The sequence below is a fragment of the Mustela erminea genome, chromosome 14 (genome assembly GCF_009829155.1).
Source record: "Mustela erminea isolate mMusErm1 chromosome 14, mMusErm1.Pri, whole genome shotgun sequence".
NCBI classification, from domain to species: domain Eukaryota; kingdom Metazoa; phylum Chordata; class Mammalia; order Carnivora; family Mustelidae; genus Mustela; species Mustela erminea.
In genome coordinates this window covers 90,986,118-91,006,253 of record NC_045627.1, presented here as the reverse complement: position 1 = coordinate 91,006,253, position 20,136 = coordinate 90,986,118, and the positions used below count along the sequence as shown (strand labels likewise).

At 64.6% G+C, this 20,136-nt stretch overlaps 2 protein-coding genes across 5 annotated transcripts in view; one reads left to right on the top strand and one right to left on the bottom strand.

Moving 5' to 3' along the window:
- Nucleotides 1-1,276, top strand: part of STK32C (serine/threonine kinase 32C) — a 69,171-nt gene extending 67,895 nt beyond the window's left edge. For all 4 annotated transcript variants that reach the window (XM_032312635.1, XM_032312638.1, XM_032312637.1 and 1 more), the window contains one exon: nucleotides 674-1,276. In XM_032312635.1, coding sequence (XP_032168526.1) covers nucleotides 674-812 — 139 coding nt within the window. In that variant the 3' untranslated portion in view covers nucleotides 813-1,276. The remainder of the gene's footprint in view (nucleotides 1-673) is intronic.
- Nucleotides 1,277-2,587: 1,311 nt separating this feature from the next.
- DPYSL4 (dihydropyrimidinase like 4) lies at nucleotides 2,588-17,740 on the bottom strand. The gene is given in 23 exon segments (XM_032312639.1): nucleotides 2,588-3,435; nucleotides 4,315-4,456; nucleotides 4,458-4,484; nucleotides 5,938-5,991; nucleotides 5,993-6,043; nucleotides 6,045-6,077; nucleotides 6,079-6,120; nucleotides 6,469-6,573; nucleotides 6,575-6,610; nucleotides 6,612-6,644; nucleotides 7,371-7,512; nucleotides 7,818-7,974; nucleotides 8,757-8,799; nucleotides 8,802-8,874; nucleotides 9,245-9,318; nucleotides 10,506-10,586; nucleotides 10,686-10,747; nucleotides 11,285-11,321; nucleotides 11,323-11,367; nucleotides 11,369-11,451; nucleotides 13,555-13,739; nucleotides 14,316-14,404; nucleotides 17,533-17,740. Coding segments are annotated over 23 exon segments (1,809 nt in total). The 5' UTR covers nucleotides 17,572-17,740; the 3' UTR covers nucleotides 2,588-3,259.
- Nucleotides 17,741-20,136: the final 2,396 nt, after the last annotated feature.

The following is a 20,136-nucleotide window of genomic DNA, read 5'->3' as shown; positions in this document are numbered from 1 at the left end:
GGGGGCAGAGCGTCGAAGTCCCCAGTTCAGGCTTGTGCGGGAGGGCTCCTTGGGAACTTTCAGTTCTAAACAGGGGCCTAACAGCCAGAATCTCCTGGGGAGACACTCGGTGCACTGCCCAGACAGGCCGACCGCTCGCGGCCCTGCGGAGTCGTGTGGACTGCAACCAGCTACTCATTCCATAAACCCTTACTGAGTGCCAGGGGCTGTGGGTCAGGGTGGTAAGACAGGCCACAAACTGCTGACACACCTGCTGCAGGGGAGGGAGGAAGCCCGGCCCCGTGGGCTCAGGAGAGGAGGGGCAAGGAGGGCATGGAGGGCTTCCTGGAGGAGGCAGCTCTGAGCTCTCTCCTGCCTCAGTGAGCAGGACGACGTGTGGGCACTGGTTTAAGGCACTGGCTTCTATCACGGAGGTCAGAGGCCTGAGTTAGAACAGACTCAGCCAAGCTCTCTGCAAAGCTTTGTTCCAAAAGAGTGGACCCACCAGCCCACTGCACGAGCCTCGGGCCACCATGGTCACACAGGGCGCTGCGGGGCTGGGCGTCACTCGCAGTTCTCCGCAGCGCCCATGGGGGCAGCAGGTCCAGCCGTGTTCCCAGTCCTCGGGCAAGTGGGGACTGGCCACAAGTGCCCTGGGGCTGCTGCAGAGAGGCCCCTCGTGTTTCCCCACCAGGCTGAAGAGGAGCCAGGACCCTGCGAGCGAGCCCCTGCCCGTCCCCGAGTCTGGGGATGCTGTGGAGGACCGGGAGGCCGTGCACCCTGTGCTGCCCATGTGTGGCTCCCTCTGTCCCTCCCGCCTCAGCGAGAGCTAATGCTGCTTTGGATACTCAGTCTGCCGGGACGACAGGACAGGCGGCGGGCCGTGGCCCCACATGGACGTTCCCAACCAGGCAGCCTCGCTCCTCCCAGCACAGAGCCGGCTGGTGGCCCTGGTCCGGATTTCCCTGGAGCCCGCGTGCTGGCTCTCGGAGGCACCAGGCACGCGGAGGCTGTCAGTGTGGCCAAGGGCTGCACCAGGAGGCTGAGTGCCCCCTCCCTGGAGGCTCTGTTCCCTGCAGTTGTGGCCTGTGGCCTCTCCTGGTGGCTCCCTGACCTGCTTCCCCTGACCCATTCCCCCTGGTGGGCACCAGCCCTGCAGTGGCCACTGGACACCATGCGCGGGCTACCAGGGCCCACTCAGGCTTGCGTGTCCGGGGGGAGGTGAAGATGTTTTTATAGATACTCCTGCCGTGTTTCTGTAGATTTCTCACCTCTGAGCATCACGACATAAGAGCCATTGTGGTGTCCGTGTGGTGTGTGTCGCGTGCCCATAGCCGTGGGTCTGTCCAGGATCTATCCACAGGCTGAATGGCTCCCCCAGTCCCGCAGCTGCAATGGGGGGCACCCTGGGGGCACAGGGGCTGCCCCAGAACCAGAACCAGCACTGCAGGTCATGTGAGGGGCTGGCAGGGCCAGGCAGAGGAGGCAGGCTCCCAGCCCTACTCGCCAAGGGCCGGGCAGTGAGACACATGACCTCACGTGCTCACACGGGGACACAGGGCTCTGGTCAGCAGCAGGAAGCCAGGATCCAGAGGTGGCCAGCTGCAGGATGCCCTGTGGGGGGGTACCAAGCGCCCAGGAGTTTCTAGGTGGAGACCTGGTGATGTCGGAGACTCGAGAAGAGGTTTAAGGTTTTGTAAAAATATGTGAATCTTGAGCACACAGGTTACCCCATTGGTCAAGTTCAGGTCTTGATCTCAGGGTCTTGAGTTTAAGGTTTCCTGCGTTGGCGGCAGGGAGGTGGGTGTGGCCCGGCTCTGTGATCCTCTCTCTCACTGGTACCTGAACAGGGGCCCCAGCAGAGCCCCAGAAACCTGGCTGGGAGGCCGCACTGACCCTGGGCCGGCAAGAACACGGAAACCACCAGGCCGGACCCTCCAGAGGCCGGCCTGGACCGCGGCGGCTTCACCAGAAGCCCAGATTCAAGGGTGGGGCTGTCTGAGTCCCCCCAGAGGACACAACTGGTCAGCACTGGGCGCGGATGCCGGCATGGATGCTGGAGCGCCCCGCAGTGTGAGGGGTGGGGGCCCATCCCAGACCGTCAAGCTCCCTTGCCTGGCCATCACGCACACCCTGTTCCTAAGGTGAAGACACCCTTCTGGGAACACCCCACACTCGGAGGTAGAACTGGGACCATTTCTTTGAAGCAGGAGAGCTCAGCTCAGCCCAGCCGTTCCTCCTCCTGAGTCAGAACCTGGGGCGGGGGTGGGTGGCTGGGCGTAGACCTCAGGCCAGGGCCACAGCCTCCCGGCCCAAGTAGTCGGAATGTGGGCTCAGGTCTCCAGCCCAACCGTCTCCCTCAGAGCCCCTGGCCGTGGGTCATGCCAACCTCCGTCCGTCTGGCTGTGCTCGGATCCAGTGGGCCTGGATTCGGGCGTGGCTCCCAGGCCCCCTTCTCAAGGAAGAAGGACCCCTGCCCCTTCCCCGCTCACAGGCGGAACAGAGCTGTCCCCGGGGGTGGGCGGCACGGCCAGCACGAATGTTCCCGAAGGGCCTGTGTGGAAAGCACCAGCGGGAAGATGAAGTCAGGGTTCCACACAGCAGCAGCTTCTAGCCCAGATGCCTTTAATCGCCCCGAAACCTGGGGGTGCGGGGCGCAGGCCGCCGTCTGGGCTGCGCGTGGCATGCGGCTTCCTGGCTACGGTTGTCCTCGATGCACAAAACGGCTGCTCTAGTCGACTACTGTGACGTACACTCAGTGGTGAAGGGACAGCATCTCAGCTAAATGACCCTAAGCCCTGGAAACAGGCGACTATGCGGGCAAGTTTGGGCCCTGGTAACGCGTACAAGCGAGGCCGCCCTTCGCTAAGTGCCCTGCGCGTCCCTGAAGTCTCAGCAGCTCTGGGGCGGGGGGCCGGCTCGCCGGGGGCTCCCCCACGCCAGGGCGGGCAGGGAGAGGAGCTGGCAGGAGGCCCGGGGCTTCGCAGGGCTGTGATCCCCAGGGGGAGGGGGAGCCAACGGCCTGAACCCGTGGCCTGGCCTGCTGTCTGCACATCTGTGAGGCCCCGGGGGATCCTGTGGGCCTGGCCGGGCGGCCGCCCTGCCTCATGGAGCACCAGGCTGTCCCCCGGGCCACCATCTCCAGCTTCCTCAACCTGGCAGTGAGACCCCTTCTCCTTGCGTGGGCTCCTCCTACGGGACCTGGGACCCCAGAAGGGGAGTTTCTGGGGCAGGGCAGGTGAGGCCAAGCACCTTTCAGGTAAATTCAGCAAAGGGACGGCTACGTGAGGTGAGCGGCCCCCACCAGCCGCTGCCGGGCGGCGGCGGGACACCCAGCGACGCGCTGGGCCGCACGGGGACGCCTAGGACAGCGAGTGGTGATGTTGGAACGGCCGCCGGGAGGCGCCATGATCTTCTGGGCCGTGCGGCGGGCAATGTGGTCGTCAGCCTGAGAACCTGGAGGAGAGGCGGTGTGAGGACGGCCGGTCGCTCGGGCTGCACCTGGGACCTCGGCCGTGGCCACCGCGCCCCCATCACCCACACCGCGGGCAGCCCGGCGCGTGGACGAGGGGACCGGCCGGTGCCCCCACGCTGAGGCCGGGGTGCCCAGGAAGTGCGGCCGGGGCCAGGCCTGCTCATCCCGCCGTGGGTCTCCGTCCCGTGGCTGAGAGAAAGATGCCCCCCACTCTTAAGCTGTCCCTGGGGTTTCCAGGGAGAAGTGCCCCGACCCTGTGTGTCCTGAGGCGAGCGGGGGACTCTGTCACCTGAGGGCAGTCAGGCTGGGACGTCGGGGTCGGGAAGGGGGAGGGTCAAGCCCCGGTTTGTGGGGAGAACCTAGGGCTCAGGGCCTTTGCAGGAACCCACCACACGGCGTGCCGACCAGAGGCCCCAGCAGCAGCCGCTGCACCAAGCTACCTGAGCCTTCCAAAGTGTCCCCACATGTCCCCCAGGCTCACAGACCCCTTCCTTACGTGCCTCCCATATCACCCTGAGAGTAGAGGGGCCGGGCCCGTGGTACTCAGGTCGCCACACTGGATGCCACGGCTCACCCCTGGGCCTCAGAGGGACAGCCGTCTCCTCAGCACGACTAACGCAAGGAGGGGGTTGCTGGGGCTGTGCTGAGGCGGACGCTGGCGCAGGACGGGGTTTCCCCACAGGTCCACACCCCGGGCCCCTGGAGGTCGGGCGGGAAGCATGTTCTGTCCCCAGGCCCCACACTGCCCGGTCTGCGGCCTTGCTGAGCTCGCCTGCAAACAGGCTGGGCCCTGGTACCTGGAACCCCAGGGCTCCTCCCGCCCCGAGGATGCACCAGCTCAGCACCCCAGCTCCACTCACCAGACAGGCTGAACCCCGACCGGTGCAGGTTGCGCACGGGTGGGACCGAGATCTTCCCTGGGCAGGACGCCCGGGCCCTGGGCACTGCCCCCCGGCTTGGCGGGGCACCATCACCTCGTGGACGGGGCCCATCGTAGAGGCCCTCGGGGCACACCGTGGATCTCGGCCAGCTGCGGGGCGTGGGGGGCGGAGGTGAGGGGGGTCTGAGCCTGCTCCCTCTGCCCCACAGACCCCCTCAGCCGGGCTCCAGGACCCCCGGACCCCGCCCGTGGAGGTGCTCCGCTCGCGTCCACCTCCACGCTTGCACGCGCATGGCTCTCTGCTCACACCCGTGCATGCAGCCCCTCCTGGCCCTGGGGCTGGGCAGCTGGGTCCTGGGCTGCAAGTCGCCCCTCAGACATGGCGGCCCCGAGGCGAGCAGCCGCTTCTGACAACGCCGGCCCTGACAGCTCCACCTCCTCACTTCAGAGGGCCCCAGCCGAGCACCTCCTTCAGCCCGGAGGAGGCCCTGGGTCTCCCTGAAAACGGCCCAAGGCCAGAGACATTTCCCAGCGGCTGCAGCAACGGATGAAGCGGCCCGTGGAGCCAAGGAAAACCGCCCTGTGTGCTTGTGCCCCCCACGCGCGTGGCCCTCGGGACTCGTGTTCAGACTCGTGATGGCGGCCGGCCCTGCGGGGTCACCACAGGGTGGTGGCTCAGGTCAAGTGGACCAGCGTGAGGCTTTGAGTCCCGCCCACCCCCCATCACCCCAGGTGAAGGCCAGGGAGACCCTCAGCTCTCCAAGTGCCAACGCTCCCTGAGGCCGGGTCTGCGGCTGGCACCGTCCGGGCGCCCGCGTGTGTCCCGGGCCCCCCACACCACTGAGCGGGAGGAAATGGGGGTGCCCGGCTTCGGCCTGGACGCTGCACCTCCACCCGCTGCGGGGCTGTCCCAAGGTCTTCCCGCAGCGGCGGGGTGGGGGCAGCTGCGCAGCCCTCATAGCCGGAGACCGCCAGGTGCACCATCGCAAGTTAGAGCGGATTCCCACTGCCCTTCCTGTGTGCTAAGGAGACCACTGCCCGGCCCCAGCCCGCCCTGGAGGCTGGCCCTCCTCACTGTGGGTTCAGACAACATCCTTCTACAAAACGGGGCAAAGCAGAAATGTGTGTACCACATGCACGTGTGTGTGTGTGTGAGCCACCAGTGCACGCCCTGGGGCCTAGACAGACGCGGGGCACCCGACGGCGGTGGCCAGCTCAGCCGGGGTGTGGGAAAAGCACTCACAGTGTCTAAGCTCACAAACGCTGCTGCGGAACCTGCACGTCCCCGCGTTTACTCACACGCACGTCTGCACACCGGGCCGCGCTCGGGACAGCAAGGGGCCAGGCTGCCTCTCCCGGAGTCTCGGCAGCTGTCCTGGGGCGGCGGCCCCTACAGACACTGCAATGCAGCCGCTGCCCAGCCCCCGTCCGCCGCGCGGCCCGATGCGCCCCAGGTCCAGGGCACTGCCGCCCCCGCCCTCGAGGAAAAAGCCTCACAGGACGCCACGCCCCCCATGCCGGGTTCCACCCCGATCCTGCCCTGTCCCCCCAACCCGACCCCCGCCCCGTCCTCACCCCGACCCCGCCCGGCGTGTGGCCTTACCCGGTTGCGCGCCTTGATCCGCTTGTAGACGAAGTCGGGGAACGTCTTGCGGGGGAATGAAGCGTCCAGCCCCGGGCGTGACGAGCAGGTTCCCGTCCTCCAGCACCCACCCTGCCCTGACTGACGACCACCGTGGGGGCCTCCTCGGCACTCGAGGCCTTCAAAAATGTTGTACTCCACGTTCTGGGGAGACAGGGGGAGGGTCGGGGCCCCAGCGCGGTGGCCCCCTCACCCCTCAGCGTGCTGGGGGCGGGCAGCATCCTCGGAGGCTGGTGCACCGGGCTCTAGGAGCTCTGACAAGGCCGGGCCACGCTGGCGGGGCCGCAGTTTGGAAGGAAACTGCCCACAGCCGGCTATTCCGGCCCCTGAGTCCCGTTCTAGGGACAGAGGGCGCGGAGATGAGCCACTAACAGGGCTGTCAGGTGCGAGGTGGCCCCTGCCCAGGGGCTGCGGGGCCGGGCCCTGACCTGGACCTGAGCCCGGACCCTGATCCAGACCCTGACCCTGACCTAAGAGCCAGGCTTCTCTTACCAGGTTGTGGCTCTTGGCAGAAATGATTTTTGTGGCCTTGGGGTTCCAAATAAACGAGGTCAGCAATCAGAGCCCACGGCCACGCGCCCCCTTCCTTGGGTACACCATTGAAGATTTTGGCAGCATTCGTGCTGGTCACAGCCAACAAACTCGTTCTCGTCCATCTTGCCTGAGGCCTGGGAAGCAAGAGAGCCGAGTTCAGGGGTGGAGGGGGAGTCCGGGCTCCCGTGTGGACAGGCCCCCCGTTCCAGGCTCCGGGCTCCCGTGAGGACAGGCCCCCCGTTCCGGGCTCCGGGCTCCCGTGAGGACAGGCCCCCGTTCCGGGCTCCGGGCTCCCGTGTGGACAGGCTCCCCCGTTCCGGGCTCTGGGCTCCCGTGTGGACAGGCCCCCCCCCATTCCCTCAGGCAGCACGTCGGTGTCGATAGAGTGTGGACCCCAGGGTCGCTCTCTGGCTGTGCACGAACTCCACGCTTTGCTATGAGTCAATGAAGCTTTGACAATGTCTGTGTCCCCTGAAGAATGGGGACAGTGCCCCCCGGGATGACTGGGGGGCCTGAGGAAGTAGGACCTCTGCTCGGGGAGGGGTCGGGGGCTGGAGTCTGGGGGTGCAGGCAGTCCTGAGGAAATCTGAGGTGTTTTGGGGGAGACTACTAGCAGCACAGAGGGCCATCCTATAGGACACAAGGAACCCCTCTCCCGGATGCTTTCTGCGGGTGACGGGAGTCCAGGGGAGGACCTGGCTAGCCCGCAGAGCTGGAGGTCTCCTCCGGGGGGGCCAGAACCAAACGCCCGGCGAGCCCACAAGCCCCGCCCCCCTTCCATGTGGAGTGCTTAGTAGTCTGCGGCCTCCCTTCCGAGTGAACTGCGTGCGGCAAGGCCCGCGGCCCCCCACTGCACTCACCACGCATTTCTCCCAGACCACAGACATGCGCTCCTCGATGCCGTTGGTGCCCTCGGGGATGAGCGTGAAGTTGTCTTTGCCGACAGCCTTCTGGGCGGTGGTGAAGGTGCAGTGGGCACTGCCGGTCACCTGGAGGTCCCCACTGAGAAACGTTGGGTCAAGGGAGCCCACAGTGGCCCACTTTTTGTGAGCCAGCAAAGGCCACCATCAGCTCTGTCCCCCTCCCCAAGCCCACACAGCCACGGGGGCTGGAGGGTATCCAGGAGAGCTGGGCAGCACTGCTGTCCCCATGTAGGGCACAGGAGGACTGGGGTAGACCAGTGTGGGGCCTTGGCCAGGGACGTCTGGCCAAGTGTTTGTGCAGAAGCTAGAGCTGCCCGTGGGCTGAGGTCATGGGGTTTCTGGAGCTTGTGGGCAGGGCTGGGCCACCCTGGAGCAGGTCCCTACCTGGCCAGCAGGGAGGTGAGGTGGTCCCCGGTGCTGGGGTCTGGGTTGATGGGGGGCGATGTGACGAACGCTGCGGCCTTTGCCCAGTTCTTGCTCCAGTAGTGCGAGCCACGAGTGCCCAGGCTGGCAGTGATGGGCTCCCCGAACACGACCACCCCTGCCAGGAGACCCATGAGAGGCACCCCAGCCGGCCTGCATGCCCCCGGGGACCCGGGCAGGGGTGGGGAGCCTGGCCCTGTGCTGCTCATTTCCCCTGACTGCCCCTCCATTTCCCGATACTGGGACAGCTTCCCACACTGGGGGTGGGGGCCTTGCTGGACCCGCTACCCCCACCTGCTGGGGGGGTCAGGCCTGTAGGGGAAGCAGCCGGGCCACGGTCACCATGAGACACGATCAGCTGTGCCTGCCCCCGCCCGAGGCCTCTCCCAGTGGACCTTAGTTCTCTGTACCCCAGCCTCCTCCAGCCACGGGGTGCTCTGGGGGCAGACCCCAACCCGCAGGCTGTGCATCCCAGCAAACAGTGATGTGGGCTCCCGCGGGGCCAAGGGGGCCAAGTTCCATCACACATAGAATCAGGCTGTGCGTGCACACACGCGCGGGGCGCGCGCACACACACACACCACACACACACACACACACGTGTCCAGCTCTGTCCCTTCAGGGCAAACAGTGCCAACAGGGGAGCACCTGCTACCCCAAGAAGACAGGAGACAGGGCCCCACCTGAGGCGGGACGGGGCACCTGTGTCTCCACGGGCCACAGACCTGAGACACCCCCCCCCCACACACAGCAAGAGGCCAGGCAGGGCCGTCCCGGCTTCTCAGACCTGTCTGCTCTGGGCCTCTGGGTAGCCAGCCGAGTGCTCTGTCCTGAGAACGTGACCCCTGATGCCCAGAGAGCTCCCTGCACGAGTGTTGTGGGGACCAGCCTGGCACTCACCCCTGAGCTTGGCTTGGGCGATCACGTCGGCCGCCACCCTTGCTTCATCACTTTGGTGACGTACAGGGGGCAGTTGGCCTGCTTGGCAATAGTGACGGCACGGTACACAGCCTCAGCCCTCCACCTGGGGAACACGGGGGTGCTCAGCCCGGGCCAGGGCCCTGAGGCCTCCTTCTGACCATTACCCGGGGATCCTGGGCCCAGGGGGGCACTGTGTGGGGCTGAGGACCCCGCCTGTGGCTCAGTGCCCAGGATCTGGGTTGACCCGTGCAGTACCAGAGCCTGTCCCCACTGCCTTCTTGGTCTTGGGAAGGACCTTAGGGCCACCAGTGGTCATGAGGGGACATGAGCCCGGGGGGGAGGGCCCACTGATTCACCACCCCCCCGGAGGGGGACACGTGCATCACCACCTATGCCCTGCCGTGAGGTCAGGGGCCGCCACCGGGCAGAGGTGGTCTGCGGTGCAGTCAGCGCTGGGGTAGCAAAGCCCTACCTCCTCAGGGCGGCTGAGCACGTGGCCCTCAGGGCCAGTGATGCCGAGCTCCAGCAACCGCTTCTGCTCCTAAATAAACGGACAGGTCACCACACTGCAGCCCAGGGGCAGCCGGAGCCCCGCAGAAGACCCTCTGGGTGATACCCAGGAGACCCCGGTCCCCACAGCTCACCAGCACCTGCCCCCACATCCCCGGTGAACCCTGACTCCCCACATCCCCGGTGAACCCTGGACCCCCAACATCTCACATGAGCTCTGCTCCCCTAAACCAAGCCCTGGGCTGCCAGGCCCCCCAGAATCACAAGCTGCGGAGATCTCAGAATGGAGGAGGAGGGTGGGCTGGAAAGGAGTGACCCCAGCTCCCTAAGTTACAGATGAGGCATGGGGCTTGGAGAGCGCACTCTGCCTGCTGCACTGGTTTCGCGGGTGGGGGCAGGCCCACGGGTACGCCAGGGGCCTGCCATTGGGGTGGAGAGAACACAACTCTCCCAAGCTTGCCCTTGAAGATCTGTGCCTGAGCAGCCTCTCGCCCTGTGAACGGGAGATGAGGATGCCAGGCTCCACCACGCAGAAGGTGGAGAAGCAGAAGCCCATGGGCCCAATAACGAGACTCGCTAACATCGTGGGGTGTCTCCCAGGCTCTGCCCACCCACCTGTGCACTGAGCTCACCCACAATGTTCTCCTAACCACGCCGCCGGGCCTGGCCTTGGACCAGTGGGGCACATGCAGCACACAATGCCCTCATGGTGGGGCGGGTAGACCAGTTATCTGGGAACCCATGTGCCCCTTCCCAGGGCTCACCGCCTTTGAGCTTGGGATGCGCTGAGCCCGACCTGCCAGGAAATTTCTCTGCGGGGTCTGGAATGCCAGGGGGTTGTGCTGCGTGTGACCTGTGAGGAGTCCCCAAACAGCCCAGGGACCCCAAAGTGCCTGCACCTGGCACCCATCCCACAGCCCGGGGCTTGAGGGGCAAGCATGGGACCAGACCCTGTACTCAGTGGTCAGAAGGAAAAGGACCAGCTCCCGGGGCGGCCTCAATCCCCAGGGGCAGAAAGCACCAGGAAACCCCATCTCAGTCCCCCCCAAAGTTCTGGGGAACTTCTGATAAGTGTGATAATAGATAATAAGTGTGCTACGGCCAAAAAGCCCCCCAGGCTCCCCCAACTCCTTGCTTGCTTGTGGGATGACATGCTCAGTGTGTGTGTCCAGGAGCCAGCCCTGCCCCTCACCGCCCCGCTGGCAGCCCGCTCCACACCTCCTGCACGATGTCCCCGTTCTCGGCGTGCACTTGAGCTAGCGCACCCAGGTCCCGGATGATGCTGAAAATCTCGTACATCTGGGAAGAGAGTGGACCAGGCGTGTGGGCAGGGCTGTGCCGTCAGGAGCGGAGCCGCCTGAAGCACCCGCTCTGCCCTCCTCCTGACAGCGGCCTCACCTGGCCGTCCGTGCACTGGCACCTGTCCTTGTACGCCATGAAGACCAGGAAGGAGTTCACGCCTGCAGGAGAGGCAAGAGGAGATTGGACAGTCAGCCGCTGGCGGTCAGATGCCCGGGGGCCTTCCACTGCTGCCCCATCTCCTCCCGCAGGAGCCTCGTCCTAACTAACGCGTCAGCTCCGCCACGGAAACGCTCGTGCGGTTTCAGCTGCAGAAATTTTGGTTAGAAGAGGCTGAGCCTTGATTACCGACTGGCTTGTTCGAGCACAGGCGGCGAGAATAGGGTTTGAAAGGGTTCTGCTCCCAGGAAGACCTCAGACGCTGCGGAGATGTGTGGCCCTTGTCCCAGGGCACAGACAAGGGGGCCGACAGCTAAGGACAATTACAGACGCAGAGGCAGGTGACCTCCTCGTCTGCGTCCTCTGGAAGTAGAACAGACCTTCAATTTGTCCAACTTCTCCCCAAATTCCAACTACCCCAAGCCCGGGGCCAGGCAGAAGCAGAGCCCAGCCTGGCCAGCGGCCCAGGGGAAATGCGCCTTCCCAGGCAGGAGCAGGGAGGCCCAAGCTCCCATGCTCGCCTCGGGCGATGCCCTTACCTTTGTCCTTGACCAGGGCCTCCAGCTCCTCGCGGATTGCTCTCGTGCCAGCGGGGGACGTCCACGTGCAGAGAGTAGTCGCAGGCAGGCCGTGCTGTCCGCGCGCTCCCGCCACTGCTCATAGGCCGTCAGCAGGCTCACACCCGCGTCGGGGAACACGTGGTCCACTGAGGGGGCAGTGTGGTCAAGCCGAGCCCCCACTCTGGTCCCTGGGAACCACCCTGGCCTCCAGGGGAGACGGGCTTCATGTTCCCAAGAGACCAGGAAGTGCATCTGGGCCATGGCCCCCTTCCGTGGGGCTGGAGCCACTGTGAGCCTGCCCACTGGTTCTGTCTGAAGAGGCAGGCCCTGCTTTCCTCTGAGCAGAGAGAGGCCAGATTCAGATAAGCCCTCCTACTCTCTGATGGACACCCTGAGGACCACCAGTGGCAGGTAAGGGGCTTAACCTCCCCACACAGGTGTCCACCTGGGGCCCAGCAGGAGGAGAGCGAGGGGGGGAGGGGCGGGGAGGGCGCTGTCCCTGGTGCTGGACGTGGCCCCCGGCCCCGAGCCGCGGCAGGAGGCGGGTCTCCCTCGCTTGTTTGCACCTCACTGACTATACGCACCTCCAGCGGCGCCACCCCACCCCCGGGAGACCTGAGTGCAGGGCCACGGCGTGGCCACTTCCCCTAGCCAGGCTCAGGTCCAAGGTCCAAGCACCGCTCACAGCCTCTCCTGAGTGCAGGGCCACGGCGTGGCCACTTGCCCTAGCCAGGCTCAGGGTCCAAGGTCCAAGCACCGCTCACAGCCTCTCCTGAGTGCAGGGCCACGGCACTGCCACTTCCCCAGCCAGGCTCAGGTCCAAGGTCCAAGCACTGCTCACAGCCTCTCCTGATGTGCAGGGCCATGGCGCGGCCAACTTCCCTAGCCAGGCTCAGGTCCAAGGTCCAAGCACTGCTCACAGCCTCCTCCTGAGTGCAGGGAAAGGGCTCAGAGGAAGGGTGGCCAGCAAGAAGGCACGCCCACCCAAGGGTTACTGGCCAACGCTGTGCCTTCCTCCAGTGCACCCCTCATGGGACCCCTACCCCTACAGTCCCTCTGCGGCTCCAGCCTGGGGCTGGCAGGCTGAGAAAGACACAGCTCAACAGAGGCCAGCCTCGTGCCTGTGGCATCTGTCCATCCTCATGGTGACACCTCATGGCTCGTCTGATGCCTCGGCACGGGCACGAACCGGTGACAAACATGAAGCTGTCCTGGCCACCGTGGCCACCGGCGACAAGCGTGAGCCGTGGCCAAAAATGGCCAGTCTCCCCAGCCAAACTAAAATGCGGATCACTGTCGGCCGGTTTTTTGTTTTTTGCCTCATGGTTGAGTAAACCAAACCAACCCATGATTCTGGCAAGGGCCAAACACCGCTTGTGCAGTAGCCCACAGTCCTCAGAGCAGCCTTTCTGGTGACAGCACTGACAGCAATGAGCACAGCAGAGCTGCTCGCGGGCACAAGCGCACCCTCACCCCCTTCTAAGGAGGATCCTCCTCCTGCTCAGGTTCGCCGAGTGTGACTTCTAAAAGTTAGCGAGTTCCCCACAGCCAGACAGGTGGGACGCAGGGCAGCCAGCTGGGTTGGGCCAGGGTTAAGCCCAGCTGGCAGAGAGACCCTGCGCCCACCCCGGGGAGCTGTCGGCGTTCAAGGCCACCAGAGGAGGGGCTTGGGCTCGTCTGGGCTCTGAGCTGCTCCCAGTCAAGTTCACCACCGGCAAGCCAATGCACCTTGCGAGCTGTTAGGTGGAGCTTCTCTGCCGAGCCCCCATGGGGTACGAGCTGCTGCCCGGCACAGAGCCAGCCCGAAACAGAGGGCAAGGATCTCTGCCATTCTGTCCCTAGAAACACAGCCTCCTTCCTGACACAGGCAGGATTTCACTCAAACCAAGCTTAGGAGGCCTGGGCTTGTGTCGGTTTCAGACAACACGACCCCTCCATGTCCACAAGGCATTTCGGTTTTGAAAACCTAGTCCCTGGCCAGCTGCCAGCTTCCCAGGAAATACTAAATTCCTGGGCGCACATGCATTTGCTCCCATGGAAACCCCAGGGGCGTCCCCGAGCTGCCAAGGCAAGATGACTCACCATGCAGATGGGGATAACAAAAGAATATGCAAGGCTTTCCTAGACTGAACAGTAAAGGGAAACGGACCCCAAGAAATGCCTATTGTAAGGCTCTTCCCGCAACACACGAGCTTGGCCAGTGAAGCAAGGCATGGGACGGGTCCCCCCCCACACAAGGAGACACTCACAGATCATGGTGGTCCCTCCTGCTAGGGCGGCCTTGGTCCCCTGGCAGAAGTCGTCTGCTGGGGTCATGCCCAGGACGGGCATCTGCAGCCTCGTGTGGACGTCAATGCCGCCCGGCAAGACCAGCAGGCCATGCGCGTCGATGGTTTTGATGCCTCCGGGGACAATGAGGTTTTCTCCAATTTGTCTGAAAGCCACAGAGATTTCACTGGTTACAAAGAGCCTAGATCAGAGCACGAGCAGTGAAGCAGGGAAGCTTCTGCTTGGACTCCTGGAGGAAAAGGGCAACACGGCCAGGACTTCCCTGGCCTGACCCCTGGAGACCCTCAGAGAGCACGACACCCCCACCAGGGGCTCGAGACGGTCACATATAGGATCCAGCCTGGGCTCGCCTGACTGCCCTTGGGATGTCCACGGGCCTTCCACGTGCCGCTGTACGGCCTGGTGGCTGCAGCCACGCACGACACCAGCAGAGAAGCTAACAGGTGCGGTCGGTAAGGACTTCCTGAGCACCTGCTGTGAGCCCCAAATCATCCTGAAGCTGTGATAAGAGGAATGAACGAACGTCCTGCTTCCCAAAACCTTGCCACTAACTGGCGAGATGTTTGATCACTCAGGGCCTGGGCTACAGCGGGGTTTTGGAAAAGGAAAAAAAAAAAAAAAAAGAAATTTAGGTGGCTTTCACCCAAAAGTAAACGTGTGGATAATCTGTGATCCGTGTGTACACATGTGATCTGTGACGATCCCGGAGACACGGACTCACTTTATCACGCCGTCTTCCACGTACAGATCCGCGCAGAAGGACTGGTCATCATTGACCACCTTCCCACCCTTAATCAAAAGGCGGTCGCTCTGCCGGAAACAAGGGAAGATGGGTCAGTTTTCTCCACACCCAGTTCTTCAATGTTGTCCCGTAACTTCCCACCCTGGGACTATGCTCGAACCCCTCGGCCGTGATCTGTGTGCCCCGAAGCAGACACAGAAGCCAGCGCGGCCCACCACCTCCAGGGACGGAGCAGAGATGCACGGCGGCAGGGACGGCTCGACGGGCGGCTCCCACGGGCCCCCAGTAGGTCCCACACCCGCAGGGCAGCCGTGTAGCCTTGCCAAAGGCACAGTGACCCGCGGGGGGCCGGGGTGGGGGTGAAGGCGTAGCAGTGAAATGCATTACATTTAAATGGCTACCACCTAATTCATTGCACTGGGGCTCAGATCAGAGGCGGACAAAGTCACATGGTCCCACCCTGGCTGGAGGGTCGGCTCCCCCCAGGGCTCCTGGATGGCCACTGGGTCCAGTTCATACCAGCATGGTGTGGCCTACCGTGGTGCCAAACGTGGGGGTTAGAGCAGCGCCCCAGCAGGCAGGGTCCCCGCCCTGGTGGGGGACTGGCTCCCAGCGCAGGGAGAAAGACAACGATGAGAAATGACGCAAGGCCATCGCAGACAAAGCAAGAACACAGAGGCTGGTGTCACAGCGCAAAGGGAGAGGCAGTAGGGCTGCTTCAGGGACAGAGAAGGGCCTCCTAGAGGGGCTGGCTGGACGTGAAATGGCCAGGGGCAGGGTTCCAGACCAGGGGACAGCCCCTGTAAGGGCCCTCAGGCAGGAACAAGCTTGCGTTGATACCGAACACGAGAAGGAACAAGCTTGCATTGATACTGGACATGAGATGCCAGAACGTTCTGCACGGAAGGGTGAGGGGCTGGGAGCCTGGTGCAGGTGGGACATGCTGGGCTTGGGGTGTCAGTGGGCCCCCCTGGGGGGGCTTGAAGCACGGGTTTGAGCACGATCTGGTGAATCACACTGATTCTGTGTAAAAGTAGAATGTGCTGTTTGAGGAAGGAAACAGGGCCACAGCCTGCAGCACGTGAGCCTGCACAGGTGAGATGGGGGGGCCTCGGGCCAGAATCCTGGGGCCGAGCCGAGATGGGGCCGAGAGAGGCTGGGAGACGGGCAGGCAGGAGCGGCTGATGGAGAGGCCGTGGGGTTGAAGAGCCAAGTCAAGACCATGGGGTCGTGGTGCTGCCTGGACGCATCCCACGCGGGGGAACAGAGGGCCAGCAAGCGGGGCCGGCGGTTGGCGGGTCACCCGCACAGCCTGGAGCTGGAGCATGGGGTGGGGGTGGACCCAGGGTGCGGCAGCAGTGAACCCACTTCGAAGAACCTGCTAAATGGTGGGGAAGGGGTGGAGGGGGCAGAAAGCGGGGCCATGTGTGGAACGTCGCACGGCTGTCAGGGGTGACGGTCGGACCTCAGCAGAGCAGTGTGGGCTGCAGCACGGGACGCGAGCAGAGGCCAGGAGTGCAGAGCGCTGCGCGGGAGAAGCCGGCTCCCAGCCCTTCCTCCGCCCCCCGTGGGCGCCTCTGCGCTCCCTCTGACCTGACCGGGCAGGAGCGTCGGGCCGACCTCACAGGGAGGGGGGCCCTCTGCCGGGGCTTCCACGAGTCCACGCCGAGGCCAGGCCGGGGCTCCAGCCTGAGGTCGGTGACTCTTCACGCACCATCAGCCGACGCCACGGAGCCAAGCTGTGCGGTGCCATCGGCCCGACGCCGTGGGAGCCAAGCTGTGCGGTGAGGTCCGCAGGAACCCCGTGGGACGGCTAAAGCGCCACAGAGCCCGCACCGTGGGAGCCTTACTGCGCTATCCTCACATCTTCTTGATCTCCGTGCGGACCACGTTCTTGGGATTCTAGTCACTAGGAAAACCACCACCCGCCATCCACACAACAGCTGACACACGGCCACAGGCCACAGGCAGCCCCAAATAAGCCCAAGGAAACCCAGGAAGGGAAGGCTTTGGGCAGAAGAGACCTGTGGGCTGTGTCTCCCACTGTCCCCCCGTTAGGAAGAGACTCGTGGTCACTACACTTCAATACCCCTCCCCTTTCAGGCACCTGAACTCAGAGTCTGGAAACCATCCTGGGTCTGGAAGGAAGAGGGACGGCCGCTGGGACCGGGTGCGACGCCCATCGGGAGGAGCGTGGGAGTCACCCGGAACAAGATGCCGCGCCTCTGTCCCACCCGACTGCAGCCCAGAGCTGGCCACTTGGCAGGCTTCCCACACCCGCGGGATCCGGAGCCAGACTGCAGACAGGACCCCCGCCTGCTCGGGAAGGACAGGGGCTCCATCCTCCTTGAGCATCTCAGGAAGTGAACCAGGGAACAACTCCAACCTTGGCTGAGGTCAACTCCAGAGTCGGTCTCAGCCCCAGCAGAGACCCCTGCCCCCGTCCAGCTGGCGCAGGGGCGCCTCCCCCGCTCCCTGGAAGGGGCGGCTTTGTTTCCTGGCAGCGCGGGGTGGACCATCTGACCTCCCGCACCCCTGGTTGTGGGGGGGGGGGGGGTCTCTCCTTCCGAGAGCTGGGGCTGCCAGGGTGCTTGCTCAGCCGCGACCCGTGAGCGCTGGTCTCCCCCGGAGTCTGAGATCCCCGGCTTGGTGGAGGGGTCCGGGCCTCCAGGGGCTCCAGGCTGAGCCGCGGGGGCTGAGTCGCTTTGTCTTGGACAAAGAGCTCCCGGCGCGGCGGAGGCGCGGTCCGGAGCTAGCCAGCAGCGCGCGCGGGGAACAGCATCCTCACCCCAGGCCTGGCTGGCGGTGCCGACAAAAGGCCACGTCCGCCCGCCGAACCCTGGACAGAACCCCGAGGCCGGGTTGGCCGGCTTCCGCGCCCGTCCAGCGCGGGGAGGGAGGGCACCTCTGCGCTTCGGGGAGGAGGCCTTTCCGGGCCGCGGGCCCTCGCCGGGCGCACAGGAGGTCCCGGGAAGCCGGCGTGGCCCGGGACCTGTGCGTCTGGCTCTGGAAAGGGGCCCCGGGAGGCGCTCGCGGAAACCCCGGCCCATGGCGGCCGCGTGGGAAGGGCCAGCGCCGGGAGAGGAGCGCGCACGGCGGCTAGACCCGGAGGCAGAGCGCTAGGCGCAGAGCCGGGACGGTCCGCCCGGGAGGGGGGCAGGAGCGAGGGGTGAAGGGGGGCCCGGAGCAGGCTCACCGTGATCCGGGGGACGCTCTTCTTGCCCTGGAAGGACATCCTGCTCCTCCGGCCGGCGCGGCCGCCTCGCTCGGCCCGCGCGGCCTAGCTCGAGCGGAGCGGGCCTGGGGGTCGCGGGCGGGGGCGCGCAGAGCCCGGGCGTGTACGTCGGGGCGCGGGGCTTCTGAGTGCGAGCACGGCAGGCCGCGCCGCTCCGCTTCCGAGCCCCGCCCCCGGGCCCGCCCCGCCCCCCGCCCGCCGCGGCTCCTTTGCGTTCGAGCCCCGCCCCAGCCGCGCAGAACCCACCGGCTCAGGCGCCCCAGCCGCTGCGGTGGCCACTGGCCGGATCTCTGCGCCCCAGCCGCTGCGGTGGCCACTGGCCGGATCTCTGCGCCCCAGGCCGCACGCGGACACGCGGACCCCTGCTGCGAGGGGAGGGGGGCGAGAACGGTACAGGTCCTGGCCGCCGTGTGCGCGGGGTTTGCACTCCAGGAAGGAGGGTGGGGAGGTCCCCGCAAAGTCCTGCCGGGCCCTGCCCTCGCTCCTGCCCCGCCGGGGACCACCGCCAGCGCCCTGGTGACCCGAAGCACCCGAGGCCGCCGGGACTGAATTTAGTCTCAAGTCCAGGCCCAGGCGTTGCGGAAGCTGGGCTCCCTCCGGGCCAGGACCTCTGGCCCAAGCCTCTCTCCTTTGCATCTACCCCCTGGACCTGGATGGGACGCAGGGCGGTGTACTGGCTCTGGGACCTGGCGGTGGACACACTTCTCCGCAAGGCTGCTTTCCCGCAGGTGCACAGAGCTTAGGGACAAGGGGACAAGTTGGGGAGACACAGAGATAGAAAGGGATAGAGAGAGAAAGAGACAGCAGCCCAGCACCCCTGACGGACCAGAGATCCAGAACCAAGAGAAGAGGCCGACAGCGCGGGACAGCTTAGTCCCGGGGACAGACGCGGCCAGCCAGGTTGAGGGAGGCCTCGCCTTCATCCCTTACAACGCCTCCGTGAGCCTGCGGATTTGGGAAGAGAACCAGCCCCCAGCCCATGGCCCCGCGGCCTCTGCCCTGTAGCTACTACCTGCGTGGGGCCGGGGCCCTGCGTCCCACCGGGTGGCTCTCCCAGACTTTCCGGAGCCCCCGGGCCATCGCCGTCTGGCTCCCCGGTTCCCTCTGGGTATCCACGTGGCCCGCTGTAAGGCTCTCCAGCCCAAAGGCTCCGACGGCCGGCACCCGTTGCGCCCAGCTGCAGCGTCTTGCTCTCGAAGGCGTCCTCCACACAGTGGAAAACGCTGCCGAGCTTGGGCCTGGCCGCGGGGCTGCCTGTGCCCAGCGTTCCCAGGCCGACGGGCAGAGGCTCCCCGGGCTCCTCCGGCTGGCGTGCAGCCATGGCGGGTGCCGGTGAGGGGCCACGGGTCCCCCAGCCTCCTGTGACAGGTGTGTCTGCTGCGTGTGGACCCGGCCAACCGGGGCCTGGCTCTCCCCGCCCCCGCCCCCTGCCCGCCCTCCTGCCCGCACCCCTGCCGAGAGGCCCTGTGAAGGGCTGGCGCTGTCCGCGCAGGGAGTGCTGAACGCGCTGGGCTGGACCAGGGGCGCTCATTTGGTCCTGGCGAAGTGCATGGGTTCTCACCTCCCGCTGAAGCTGCAGGCCACCGGCCAGAGGCACGCACTGAAGAAATCACTGTCTATGGGAACTCCAGCCACACTTCCCGGTCCCCTGGGAGGTCCCCCACCTGGCAAGGAGGCTAACTCCAAACATTTGGCAAGCGGTGGTGCTGGGGCTGTGATGCACCCAGGAGAGCTCCTCCTGATTGCCCTTAAAGCCTTCGGGGTGAGACATGGCAGAGCAACAGCCTGCCCAGGGTCATAGGACGATGCTGTCCATCTGTCAAGCCCTGTACAGAATGACTTTTGAGGAAAAGTTATCCCAGCCTCTGTTCTGTTAAGTCAGCAGCATTTCAAAATGTCAGTTTGGGCAATGAGAGGGCTCTTGTTCTGGGGTAGCAGGATCATTCCTGCAGAGCCAAATCAGTGACTGCCCCACCTCTGGTTTCCACTGCCCGCAGCGGATGGATAAAACAGCCTCTACTTACCTGTGTGAAGTCAGTGCAAGTGAGATCTCGTGCCCAGGGTTCTTAATCAGTCACAGAAATTCTTCTACTTTTCTAAACTTAAATTTTCTCTTCTGGTTCTCACTTGATAAACAGCTACAGGAGGAAGCCTGCCTGGTGGCTGACCTCAGCCAGGGGCTGCCAGCACCTGGGACTTCAGAGCACGTCTTGCAGGTGGTTTTCCGTGAGGCAGGATGAGGCTGCAGAAAAGAAGCTTGGCTCCCCTTCCAGCACGCAGGAGGCCCAGTTCCCCTTCTGGTGTGGAACATGGCTCGCATGGCCACTATGCCCAGACTTTTAATGCTTTGGGAAGAGGGGAATTTTGATCTTCTAAGATTTAAAACCTTTTTTATTAAAACTGTACCATAATTTACAAATGAGTAAAAATCCTCTGGAATATATCATAGGAATCACAATACAAAAATATGTGCAAAATTTTGTAGTTGACCACCATACAAACCTATTTTAGGCCTGTGAATACTGTTTAGCACTGGACAGAATATCACATTTAGAATGTGGTTGG